The 14,759-nt window shown below is 36.6% G+C and overlaps 1 protein-coding gene across 1 annotated transcript in view; it reads right to left on the bottom strand.

The window, feature by feature from the left end:
* Positions 1–14,759, bottom strand: part of myo16 (myosin XVI) — a gene marked incomplete at both ends in the record, with an annotated part of 227,562 nt that overhangs the window by 136,548 nt on the left and 76,255 nt on the right. Inside the window, 3 exons of the mRNA XM_079821463.1 lie at positions 2,675–2,800; positions 2,940–3,064; positions 6,959–7,067. Coding sequence (XP_079677589.1) covers positions 2,675–2,800; positions 2,940–3,064; positions 6,959–7,067 — 360 coding nt within the window. The remainder of the gene's footprint in view (positions 1–2,674; positions 2,801–2,939; positions 3,065–6,958; positions 7,068–14,759) is intronic.

Genomic DNA, 14,759 nt, shown 5'->3' on the forward strand with positions numbered 1-14,759 from the left:
GCTGCAATGAATTATGGATGTGGCCAGAGAAAAAATTTCTCCATTTGTGTTTATTATTTTTGTGAGAGTGTGTGTGTGGGGGGGGTGTGTGGTCCTGGTAAACTCTACATTATATAAAGGTGCAATAGGTGATTCTCCATAGAAACATTTTTTTGTGATGCTGATTGAAAGTCCCCTCATATCCTGATAGCAATCCCCATGTATAAATAAATCGTCTGTGGGAGGCATTCGTAGCATTCGGTCCAAATGAAATGATAGCATGTGTTCACATTCAGTCAATGTGTGTTTGGATACCACTGCGCAGCCTGTTCACGCAGACATCCTACATCATCAGTGCGTTCACATTAGGGCTGTGCAATTAATCGCAAAACAATCGCAATTTGAGCACATGCGATTTCTAAACCACATAAGGCTGCAATTGTATTTATTTATTTATATTTGAATTCAGAATACTACAACGTTCTTGTGCGCATGTTTAAGATGTTAACCAATCAGAGATCACTCAGCGCATGCAGTTCTCTCACTGCAGCGGACCGGACACAGCGTAACAAATATGGTGGTGAGTGACTTAGGCTAAATAATGAATGATATGCATCATGCGTTCGGAGCTTTTATAAGCGCTATAAGTTCCCGTGCTAACTAAAAAGACCGATTACAACATGGCTGAAGCCCGGTTTATTAGTGGCACGCGAATCAACGTAGTATAGGCTACTCTGCGCACGTTCACCAGCGCGCTCCAAAAGGGTGATGAGATTTGCGCAAGCAAGGAACTATCATGCTATTGTAATAAAAATAAAAAATTTTTTAAGTAAAGTTAGTTTGACTTATTGAAGTAGAAAGTAAGCAACAGTCTCCCGCAGACACAGCATGCAGTGCAGGTTTCTTTACGGAAATAACTGAAAGGTTTTACAACCTTTACAAGTGATGGCTGAGTGAAATAAGTCTATATGAATTAAAGTAGGACTGAATTCTGTTAATGCATGTATGAAGAGAAATGACTACTGTACCAAAATTACACCCTTGAATAATTAGCTTTTATATTGCCACTAATGCCAAAGCAAACTTTAGAAAATTATCTGGAAATATTTATTTCATATTCAGTTTTCTTTACCACCCACTTGCATAATGAATAATTCATTTAAGATTTATCACATTTCACAATGAATATCATTCCAAAGCAACATATTTAAATTATATTCAGAACTTTAATGCTGTCAATATCAATCTGAATTTTAGAATCAATGCACTCTATTTATTTGTTTTTATGAAACAAATGTTACTAGTGAATAAAAACACATTTACAACGCCACGACCCACAGATATGTGGTCCAGCAGAACGATGGAGTGGTATATAAATGTAACGGTTTTGAAGTTTATTGATTGTTATGACTGGAATTTAGGTTAGTTAACCTTAATTTATTTTATGTTGTCTATTTTAAAGACAGTTTATTACAGTTTTGTTTATCAAGCTGTTAATACCATGTTGTTTCATTGTGAAATGTGTTATGCACTTCTTGTGCACTGGCATGTTTGAAAAAGCAAAAACATTTGCCAAAATCGCACTTGCAATATTATTATTTTTTTGATCTGATGATTATTCTGTCCATATTGCACAGCCCTAGTTCACATGCGCTGAGCAGACAGGGAGAAAATGGCAGGCAACCAGTTGTTTACGTTCGTTATTGTTATAGTACTGTTACTCACTGTACTGTAAAGATTTCTCACCAGTGAATAGTACATGATGTAAGCCAATAACGTTGCCTCTGGTCATCTCGCTTCTGGTCTGTGTGCGTTCATGTGTTTTGGAGGAGGCGTGACTTTGGACGTGGCTTTCGTATGCTTTCAATGCTAGCAGGCTAAAGTTAGAATTTCCCAGATCACCTACTGCACCCACGTTAAATCATTGTCCATGTGAGGACATTTTTTGGTCCAGGCATGAACTCTTTTTTTATTTTTTTTTTTTACGCATAACTTCCGGCACCAGCACCATGTTAATGGAGAGAAAAATCAATACATGCACTGGATTCTGAATGTACGAACCACAAACCTTAAACTCACAAAAGAAACAGAGTGAGGTAAAAGGAGGAAAGCTGAAATATGTGTAAGTAGGCAAGAGTGTCCTGAGGGACAAAAAGAACAAAGGCGAAGTGAGAAAATTCTCTTCATCAGCAACCTGAAACATTATCAAATATTTGACCATGTCAGCAGGTTTGTCTTTTCCTCCCGAAATCAATCTCCAAACACTGCTATTTAACTCGTATAAAACACATTAGTATTTGCATGTTACCCTCGAAGCTTGATTCCATCTGGCTGGGAATTGGTAAGATCAATGCAATGTTGAAGTCTCATTAATCAGGAACAGGACGGGAGGGTGATATAATGAACTGTATATGGTCTACGATAACTCTAACATCGATATATTTACTGACCGTGAACGGCAGTGATCTGACATAACGACTAAACACAAGAAAGCACAGGGAATTGTGTACCAATGCGAAATAATGTAATATTCCTTTAATTAAATATATACAGAAATTAAATACATCATTACTGCAAGAGATATATTGGCATGTGCATGCATTCCTGTAATAACATATATTAATCTTTTAAATCAAACCCCTGGTTTAGTCTATATTTGATGTCCATAAGGAAATGAGTGTAATGTAATATGTACCTGCCCATATTTGGCAGCCAGATGTAAGGGTGTCCAGTAGCTGTTGTCAGACACCTGGACATCTGCGCCGTTCTCCAGCAGCACTGACACCACCTCCTTATAACCACTGGCACTGGCGATGTGTAGCTGTAAACACAACATACAAAGACAAGGATTTAACAGGTCATGTTTCGTTTGGCCAAAAGCCTTCCCCTTCGAATCACCATCTGTACACATTACAGACCAGTGAACCGTTACATATTTTGGGATTCATGCATTTTCTCACCAGCGTGACCCCGTCATCATTTTGTTGATTGACGCTGCCCCCGCTGCTGACCAGCTGCCTCACGTCAGACATCATGGTAGATGAGCGTTGGGTCTTCATCTGGTGCATAGAGCTCATGTCCACACCTAGCAAATGCACAGACAGGTGTCAAAGTGAGAAGGACATCAGGACAGATGTCCGATGACAGAGCTCTTATTCATCAGTGTATGGGATATCTCTCTGCGTTCTTATCATGGGTCAAACGGAGGATATATTCTTCGATTTCACATGTCTCTGAGGCAACAAATGAACTTCACTTGCAAATGGGGCTCTATGGCCACGTTCACACAGCAACAGAATACAGTTGTCGGTTCAGTATTTGAGTCCTTAATGCAGTTGTTCACACACAGTCCAGTTATTTACGGGAGGGACAACCGTATTCTACAACCAAATTCACACTTGTGAATTTTCAGGACTCACAACCACATTCTTGAAAACCGGACTGGATAGTTGTCTGTCTATGGCAAGCTGCTTCAACATTTAATTCTTAAAATGTACTAGTATTTATTTCCATGCAACAACTACTTATTTCTCAAATACTAGTATCTATTCCACTAGGTAATAATACTTATTTGCTCCTAGTACTTATATGAAGTGGTATCTAATGAATAAGTAGTAGTATCTTTTAAAAATGTACTAGTACCTAAAGAATAAGCACAAGTAGCTAATGAATAAGTACTAGTATCTAATATAATAGATACTAACAGGGCTTGACATGCCGGTGTATTTCAGCAGTGGTGTGTAGTCGCTCCTACTAGCCTCGATACGAAAATATCGGAAACATTTCCAATACTCATTTTCTGCAGAATAGACACACTATACCAACAGCGAGTTGACACACAAACCCGCCTCCCCTCACTCACCCTTTTCATTTGTGCCGTATGAATATTGTTGGTGTTACAGAGCTAGAATTTTGGTGCGGTGATTAGGCATAATTTTACACATTCCCGCAGATGTTGTGCCTCTCAGTAATAAATGTAAGTTCTTTTCGCTGCTTATTGAACTTAAACAGTCAAATACACACAAAATAATGTCAAAATGCTGGTCTTGGTGAGTATTCACGTAAACAGTCAGTTATGTTTCAAATGAACGTTAAGTTCACTTAATACTGAAAGAAATAAAACGCATGGGTAACAGTATAATGGATCCGTGCGTCAGGTCTTAAAGTGACAGCAGCCTAAAATACCTGCTGCCAAATTATGAGAATGCTTGTCTTTGTAAAAATATCTATATGGCAGTTTTTCCCCATGGTATTGATGTCAAAAATGTGGCCAGTGAAAATACTGAGTGGCTAGTAACTTTGTAAAAACATTAGTCAGTCACAGTGGCTGGTGAGCAAAAAATGTCAAGCCCTGTATTCTAATATATAAAAAATAAATACTAGTATCGAATGAAAAGGCACTAGTATCTAAAGAATAAGCACTAGTAGCTAATGAATAAGTACTAGTATCTAATGGAATAGATACTAGCATCTAAAAAATAAATACTAGTAGCATTAAAATAGATAATAGTTTGTTTTAAGGATTAAATGTTAAAAGGGCTTGCCATAATCGGTCACGTCATACAGCGTGAGAGCTTTGCGCTGCACAAACGTGTGTCTACCATGTGTTGGGTTTTTATGTGGTTTTGCTTTCAGTAACCTACAGTGACAGAGATATGAGCTGTTTGTAATCTGAAGATTTTAGGTCCAGTCTCCACCAGAGCTGCTTCTGTCAGTTTTGAGTTCTACACACATGTCAAACACTCCGCTCTCCATCCAAATATAAAAGCTGCTGTCGGTTAATGAAGACTTGAGGGATGACCTTATGGCTCGATTGGACTCTTGTCATGTCAAAAATGATAAGACTTTTCAGTCGGATGTCTAAATTTTTTTTAAATTAGTCACTGTCGCTATGATTACTGGTAGAGAATAAGGGCTTGACTCCTGTTGCATGTTCATAGAGAAATTCGAGATGCTATTGTAAGTTGCTGTGAACCGGACAAAACTGACAGTGTGAAGTAGCCTATTAGACAAGGTATAAGATCAGCAGTAATTGAAAATGTGGAGTTGTCTGTGGAAGGCCATCCTGAGAGTCTTGACTGATAAATGTAATGATAAATGAGAACTCTGACAGCGGCAGCGGCAACTCTGACAGCGTTTCTCTGGGTCTCACTGATTGATTAGCAGGCTGAAGCAACTCTTACTGCACCCAGTGTGTGAGCTGACAGAATGGATGACTGTTAACTTACAACGTGGCTGAGCCGTATGACGATATATGACATGCAAATGTAGAAACGCAAGAAGTCAGTCAGTAGAAATATCTATACCTATAGTGGGAAGGACTGCTTTATGTTATTTCATGGGGTCAACCCCCGGCCCCCTGGTTGAAAAACACTGTATTAAAATATCTATATCCTATAATAGAACCAATAACTCCATAACTACAACTACAAAGAAATTGAGAGCAAATAATTAGATTTCTAAATGAATCATATTTATTGTCGTTTTCTACCAATAGTTACAGCAGGAATATTTTGTATTAATTTAATTTAATTTAATTTAATTTAATTTAATTTAATTTAATTTAAAATAAAATAAAATAAAATAAAATAAAATAAAATAAAATAAAATAAAATAAAATAAAATAAAATAAAATAAAATAAAATAAAATAAAATAAAATAAAATAAAATAAAATAAAATAAAATAAAATAAAATAAAATAAAATAAAATAAAATAAAATAAAATAAAATAAAATAAAATAAAATAAAATAAAATAAAATAAAATAAAATAAAATAAAATAAAATAAATAAAATAAAATAAAATAAAATAAAATAAAATAAAATAAAATAAAATAAAATAAAATAAAATAAAATAAAATAAAATAAAATAAAATAAAATAATTTAATTTAATTTAATTTAATTTAATTTAATTTAATTTAATTTAATTTAATTTAATTTAATTTAATTTAATTTAATTTAATTAATTTTATTTAATTTTATTTAAGATTTGTTGTAAGCACAGTATGCAATTTGAAACTGAAAGTTGAAACAGATTAATAAAGCAAAAACAAAAAATCTGAATATACACTACTGTACACAAATTTGGGGTCAGGACTATTTATTTTATTTTATTAAATACATTAATATGTTTATTCTGCAAGGATACATTAAACTGATCAAAAGTGTCAGTAAAGACTTTCATAAAGTTACACAATATTTCAAATTCAAATAAATGCTGTTCTTTTGAACTTTTTATTCATTAAAGAATCCTTAAAAAAAGTATAGCTGTTTTCACAAAAATATTAAAGGGGCTATATGCAACTTTTTCCCCAAAATAAACGTAACAATAGCCTTTTTATTTGACCATTTATGACTCAAACATCTCCTGATGAGCATACTGACACCTTGTCCGCTCACAGTGGGTGCACCTATAAGCCTGTATCCTATTTTCTGGCGGGTCGTTTTTTTCCCGCGCTGTCTGCGGATGTGACGTCACCACCACTGCGAGAGTGAGCAGAAAATAAGAGCAGTTATGTTTTTTGGCCTATACAGGTGTCAGTCGCGAGTTTAAATTTCAGAAAAACGCATATAGCCCCTTTAAGCGGCACTTCTTTTTTCAATATTGATAATAATAATAAATGTATTTTGAGCACCAAATCATCATATTAGAATGATATCTGAATGATTATTTGACACTAAACTGACTGGAGTAATGATTCTGAAACTTCAGTTTTGGAGTAAATTACGTTTTTCTATTTTAATGTGTATATTTGAAATGTACTTTTAAATTGTAATAATATTTCAGAATATTAATTTCTCTACTGTATTTTTGAGAGACTCCTTTTAAAAACATTAAAAACATCTTACCGACCCCAAACGTTTCAACGGTAGTGTGCATTTATGTTCATTTTTGTTCAACAATCACCAAGTCCTAGTTATGCATGCATGCAGTCATACAAAACTGGTAAATAAGGAAGTGAATGAATAAATGACCCTACCATTCTCCTCCAGGTGTCTGATGAGGATGTAGCTGGTTTCCGTCCCCTCTGTGGCGTAGTCGAGTGGAATGTTCCCGTTCACATCCTGCAGCAGCACATTGACTCCAGCCTTCAGACGAGGTGTGATGGAGCGGGGAGGGGGAGGGGGAGATGGCAGCCAGATAAAGCAAAACAAGACATAAACAAATTGAGTCCCTCTCGCCCCATTCATCAGTCTGCAATCGATGATAAACTACGGCCAATTATCACACTTTCCCAGAATTCCCCAGGCGCCCGAGCTCAGGGATGAGCTACATTAACAGAAAATAGTGCGTTAACTAACTCATTAAGATAGGGGCAGGTTAATAGGGTCTACGGTACGGCGTTGAGTGTCTGGGTGGCGGGGGGTGATGTGATTTATGAGGGTCTGCTCTCTAGAGACTCCAGACAGTGATAAGACTCTTTAAAAGCAGAAAGCATGATGCAGGGTTAAGACTTTTGCGAATGTGTCATTTCTATGGATACTGCAATGCTCGGAAAATGATGGCAGCGTCATCATAAACAAACAAACGAGAGCTATCCCTTACGAAACAAAAATATATTGCAGTATATTGGAAAATACATTAGGCGTTATATTCCCATATATGGGATTTAATATTTATATTTTCCAATATATTGAAAGCGACAATCATTTGTATATTTTGCAATATACTGCAATATATTACATATATTGTATATATGTACCATCAATATATTAACAATATATTATAATATATGTCAAGTAATTTCCTTCCGTAAGGGATCCAATATAAAATGTTGATGTGGCTCTGGCTTTTAGTGCATGTCTGTTAGCTTTAATGTCATCTATACGCACATCCTGTAAGTTGTAAATAAACGTTTAGGATCAAATGTAAAACAAATGAAAAATTGAGTCTTTCTGTTCTGGGAAAACTGAATTTAAATATTAAAATCACTCGTACTACATTCAGGAGCATATATCCAATGTTTGGTCCAGTCTGGGGTTGTCCAAAGTGTAGATCAACAACTTAAAGGTGCAGTGTGTAATATTTATGAGGATCTATTGACAAAAATGCAATATAATATACATAACTATGTTTTCAGTGGTGTATAAAGAGATACATAATGACCCATTATGTTATTACCTTACAATAAGACATTTCTATCTAGACACACCACAGGTCCCCTTACGGTGAAGTCGGCATTTTGCCCCGCCATGTTTCTACAGTAGCCCTAAACGGACAAACTGGTTAGCTACTCTCTGCTGTCTCAGACAACAACATCTTTGTCCTGTGTTGGCCACTGTAGCTTTTATATGTGCTTCAAAATGGAGGGGTGAGCGGTGGGCGGTTGCAATTCACAACCTCCCCACTAGATGCCGCTAAAATTTACACAGTGCACCTTTTAAAAAAAAAACATATCTACAGGCCTTGAGATTTTTTCAAATACATAAACAAAAACCAACTAAAAAACAAAAAAATCTATTTGATGGGTTTTTGAGAGAGAGAGCGAGAGAGCTGAGGAGGAGGATGGCATGACATTTAAAATACAAAACTAAACTTCAGGAAATCACTGCGTGAGATTTACAACTATCTCTCATAATGGCTTGTGTAATTAAAGCTACAAATGGCACGTCTCCATCTGACTGGCTGAAGCACAAAGGCGTTGTGACAATTATGCAGCTTATTGTCTCTTTTCCCAGCATGCATTTCAAACCCAGCCATCAGCACATTCCGACTGGGGAGGTTGTGTCAATCACGCATTGAGGTTAACAGTAGGTTAATGAATGTATTAATTAACATTAACTATCAGCAGCTCCTTTGTCAGCATTTATGAGCGATGGCTTTTTAGGACACACCCCACCCCACACACAAAGCTCCAGAGAGCACTGACTCGATCTGACAGTGTGCCACAGGATTGTGTCATGACCTCCTCCCTGAGATCTCGCACACACCACCACAGTCCCCAACTCACTGGGGACGCATGAGAACATGGTGTGTATTGGTGGTGATTCATCGATCCGTCTGGTGTGGAACTGTTATTGAACAAGATGTGACCGGTTAAAGCAGGGGCATGTGTGAATTGATTAGGCGAGGTCAATGTGAAGGAGATGGTGGGGATGTTCACCCTTCATACTGAGAGAAGAGGTGATGAAGCCGTCAGCATTACCTACTCGCGTCGACAGAATGCACCCAGTCCTCTGTGGCAAAAAAGTCCTAATCATGCGAGAACTAAATTGTTTATAAATTTGTTTTATAAAGGCAGGAGTACATGAGACTAGAATAGAATAGTCAGTACAGTAGGTAAAAAAAATAAGTAAAAAAAAAAACCTTAATACTTGCTATTTAACATTTAAATTATAATGTATTCCGAATTTTCAGCATCATTTCTTTTCACAGTTTAATGCCTCTTAATAAATCAATAAATATTCGTACTGACCCAAACTTTTGAATCGTATATAATATACATTACAAGGTAACATGGGGAACACATATTCACTATTAACTACGACTTTTGCCTCAACAAACTCCTAATTTACTGCTTATTAATAGATAGTAAGGTAGGTTTTGTGGTGTTTAAGTTTAGGTATGGGGTAGGATTAAGGGAAATAGAATAAGAAATTAATCATGCAGAATAATGCATTAATATTTGCTTTATAAGTACTAATAAACAGCCAATATCCTAGTAATATGCATGCTAGTAAGCAACTAGTTATTAGTGAAAACTGAATACTAAAATAAAGCGTTACCTAATACAATACAATTTATATAACATAATTATATTATATTTATTATATTCTTAAAACATTACATAATAAAATCAGTGCTAGGCAATGTAATGTTTTAAGAATATAATTAATATAATAAATATAATATAATTATGTATATATATATACACATATATATACATATATACATACACATATATATATATATACACATACATATATACATACATATATATACACATATATATACACATACACATATATATATATATATATATTAAGAAAACAAATATTTCTTAAATATGTATACACATGAAGGAGTGTGTATTAATGTATACATAAGGTTACACTTTATTTCGATAGTCCACTTTAAACATTCTACTAACTATAAGCAACTTTGCAACTGCATGTCAACTAACTGTCATTAGAGTATTAGTTTACTGTCAGTAGACTGGTAGGTTATGGTTAGGTGTTAGAGTTCGTGTTAGTAGAATAAGTTGAATTGTAGTTGCCAAGTTACTTATAGTCAGTAGAATGTCTGTTGGGGGACCAACAAAAAGTTTTAGTAAATAATAATCAGACAGTCTACAAATACTCTAATGACAGTTAGTTGACATGTAGTTGCAAAGTTACTTATAGTTAGTAGAATGTCTAAAGTGGATCAAAATAAAGTGTTAACATACATAATTATACACAGTACACACACATATTTTTTGGATGTGATTAATCAATTGCCCAGCACATACATACATATATATATACACATACATATACATACATACACACACATACATATACATACACACACACACACACACACACACACACACACACACACACACACACACACACACACACACACACACACACACACACACACACACACACACACACACACACACACACACACACACACACACACACACACACACACACACACACACACACACACACACACACACACACACACACACACACACACACACACACACACACACACACACACACACACACACACACACACACACACACACACACACACACACACACACACACACACACACACACACACACACACACACACATATATATTCTACAGGACTGTATTGAATTTAAATTTTGTGTCTGAGACTAGCAGCGGGAACTAATAGATTACTACTGATCTACAGCGATCATCATGGGTTAGACAGCAGGTCATAAAATGTGACAAGTGTCACAACTCTCAGTACACACATTTGAGGGGTTAACAAGCTGACCCCTGGGACTCGTTCAAATGTATTTATTGTAAGGATGGATAACAATAGTAATTAATTTACCTCGACGGAAATGCATTCATATTGGAATAAAAAAATGGAATAAGCGTTAACATATAACGATGCTGTGACGGTGGATGTAGACTATTGATCCACTCTGCTCCCTCTCCCCATCATTTCCTTCCATTCACCTTCATTTAGAGATATTTTGATATAAGCAAGGTCACAAGGAGGAGCTGAGGAATTTGCACTCGCACACACACGTTGGGTTTCATGTTTTATGGGGACATTCCCTATACATAATGATATTATACTGTACAAACCGTATATTCTATCCCCTAAACCTAAGTTTTTCAACAACAAAAAAACACATCACTTAATATGATTACTGGAAGCGGTTTTCCTTATGGAGACGGTGGAGGGGGCGGGGGAGTGGTCGATTTCCTACCAGGAGACAAGGATTTCGGATATTGCAATCTTTGTGGGGACATTTTGTCCCCAAAATGTAAGGTATACCTGAACCACACACACACACGCACAGTGCTTCAGAGGCCACAGAAACTGAACCTGACACTACATAGGACTGCAGAGGGAGGAACTCCAAATCATGTCAACAAAGGAGAAAGAGATGAAACATCCTCCCTGGGAAAGTGAAAAAAGAAACCGTAAACACTTTCCTCTGACTGCACCAGGAAACAAGGACAAAATCAAGCAAGATAATTACATCTAATCTGCATGATGATGGCTGTCTGTGTCTCATTACAGGGCTTTGAGCACAGGCTTAATTGCCTTTGTTAAAATTAATCTGTTATGATAATAGGCTAATAGCAATGCAAGTAAATGAGAACGTAGCTAACTTTCGAACAGATTTTGAAAACTTCAGAACATCTTCATGCTTCACTGAAGTGAATTTGACATTTAACTTTTTAAAACCACTCAAGGAATCTTGCAGGTGTAATTATGACCACCCTCTCACTGACCCTTACAACCCATCTGCACAGGACACAAGCATCGTGATAAAAGCAGAAGGAGCCAATTATAATTAATAACACGTATAAGGTCGACAACAGTAAACTGCCCCATTCTAGTATACTTCATGTTTGCGCTAGTTCCAGCAACAAGGCAACAGGATTTGGAAAGTTCACTTTGACGTATCAAGTGTAAGCAGCCTCAAGCTATTGACAACAGACATGCCCTACGAAGACACAGTGTTAGAATTAACAGGCTACTTTTTTACTAATGTAGCTTTAAGAAAATATATATGCAAATTAACTCCATTATAATTGCAATCGAACTGCATTAGTAGTAGCGTGTGAAGTGTGTAAAGGTGCAGTCACATTTACTGATGTTCAACGAATTTTCGCAGGCAAAATCCAGTCATTCCAATAAGAATTCAAGCGATCGGGAATTTTGCGTGAGGGCAAAAGATTATCCCATGTAGATTTCGCAACTAGCAATTGGGAAAGAGCTGTATTTCTGCTGTTCCATAAACGCTACCTACTGGCATACACTGGATTTACATATTCAGTTTGTTCAGAACAACGCAAAAGTCGCATCAAGAACACACGGCTCCTGGGGTGGCTCATTCAGAAAATTGACTAAATCTATTTCAAACACATCTGAAGAGGAAATTGATGGAATATGAAAAAAGAAAGCTTTGCTAGCATGTTTTAAAAGGTTGCTAGCATGAAATAGCAGGTTGCTAGCATGAATTAACATGTTGCTAACATGTTCTAACACATTGCTAACATGTTAGTAACAGTTTGATGTTAGCATGAACTAGCATGTTGTTAACATGTTAACACATTGTTAGCATGTTTTAACATGTTGTTAACATGTTGTTAACATGATTTAACATGTTGCTTAGCCCCGCCCACAACATTTGAGGTTGTGAAGTTCGGTCTGGACTGGATCCATTGTGGAGCAACTATGCTCGAACCAGAGCTGTTCGGACCAATCAAATGGTCAGGGTGGGTTTTTAAACACGGGCATGACGCGTTCCAACCACGTTATTAAGTTCTGACAGGAACAACATATGCAAAAAGATTTGTTTGCTATATTGTCGAGTTCTAATCCTAAACGGAGAACGTGTTCGTAAATGCATTCACCTTTACTGTCCTATTTCTCTGAAAAATGATGATCCTGTTGATAAGTACTCCGTGTATCCTTCCATACTTTTTACAACACTGGCAAAGATTGTTTACACTCATCTTTTTTCTTCTACTTCTTCCAGTGTGCATGCAGTTGAGTTCTGTTGACAACTATGCATCTCTCAACACGTCACTTACTCCGTTGCTCTGATTAGTTGTAGGTCTAATTAATTAACCCGTCGCCGTGAGTTTGATTGACAGGCAATCTGACCAATCACATCGACGAATCTGCCGTTTTGTCCAACAAAGCAGTCAGGAGAGTTATAGTAGATTAACGTCTGTGGACTTGAACTTGAAAAACGGTGTGTACCAGGGATGGAAATTAGCACCCGCCACCAGCCAAATGCGGGTGATTTTGTGTTGTGGCGGGTAGATTCGCTTCACCTACCGGCCACCGTGGCGGGTAAATAAAAATAGCATAGCCGACTGTTTCAGCTGGACGGCGGACACTTTTAGAGGAGTCACACCTTCAAAAAGAAATGTGCCGTTACAAATCAAATTCACAATATGCAGTAGAGAAGTTAATTTGCGCGTGGTTGCGTTAAGCGGCTTTATTGCCATAGCGGCAGAGTCTCGAGAACATGCGCTGGAAACGTGCGCAGTTTTTTAAAGACATATCGAGCTCGCGTCGCATCCACCGTTTGAACGCAAGAGGATCTCCAGATATAGAGCTCAATAGAAAAAAAAGGTATCAATGGGTCTGTCCAGTAACTCGTGATGAACCTCAGGCGAACTGCACACTTTATGAGAAGCATTTCAGTTGCTCAGACTGACTGACTTAAAGCAGCAGCAGTGACACAGAGAGAGACCGGATAGCTGGACCGAATGGCTTCAGCCAAGTGCAAGCAAAACTCACGTAGGCAGGCTATCTGACGTTTCACATGGGGTTTATTATCAGCGCCATTCCCATGCACTAATGGGGTAACGTTAGTTTGCAACACTTCACTGACAACAGCGTTATTGAATGGAAAAATAAACGATAAAGAGCAACAGAAATATATAAAGCATACATGCAGCTCACAGCTAGTGCTCCATCTAAGGACTGCCCACTCAGCGAGTGAGTAAAATAAGTGCCTTCCCCCTTAAAGGAGCAGCACCGAATTGTACTTGTTACAATGTATAGGTCTATTGTTTTTTTAAATGGATAATATATTTATATAATATTCCATACATTATCAGAGCTTGGCAGACAGAATTATTATATATTTTTAGACAGGTTAATTAATAGATTATAGCCTAATTAATGTTATTATTAATGTATAATTTTAATCATACATAATAAATAATCCTGCCATATAAAGTTTGCCCTTTATTAAAATAATATTTAGATCAAAATTGGACAAATAATTACATAATAACAGTCAAAATTTAAGTAAATTAATACAAAATTTAACCATTTTGAATTTCAGAATTGTCAAAAAAGTGATTAGTGGTTCAGAATGACTGCTTAAAGGGACAGTTCACCCAAAAATGAAAATTCTGTCATCATTTACTCACCCTCAAGTTGTTCCAAACATGTACACATTTCTTTGTTATGTTGAACACATTGGAAGATTCATTCCTACTATGGAAGTCATTGGTGCCCCCAAAGCAGCCTGGGTACAAACTTTCAGCAAAATATCTTCTTTTGTGTTCAGCAGAACAAAGAAACTCATACAGGTTTGGAACATCAT

The sequence above is a fragment of the Gobio gobio genome, assembly GCF_949357685.1.
Source record: "Gobio gobio genome assembly, chromosome: 7".
Lineage (NCBI taxonomy): Eukaryota > Metazoa > Chordata > Actinopteri > Cypriniformes > Gobionidae > Gobio > Gobio gobio.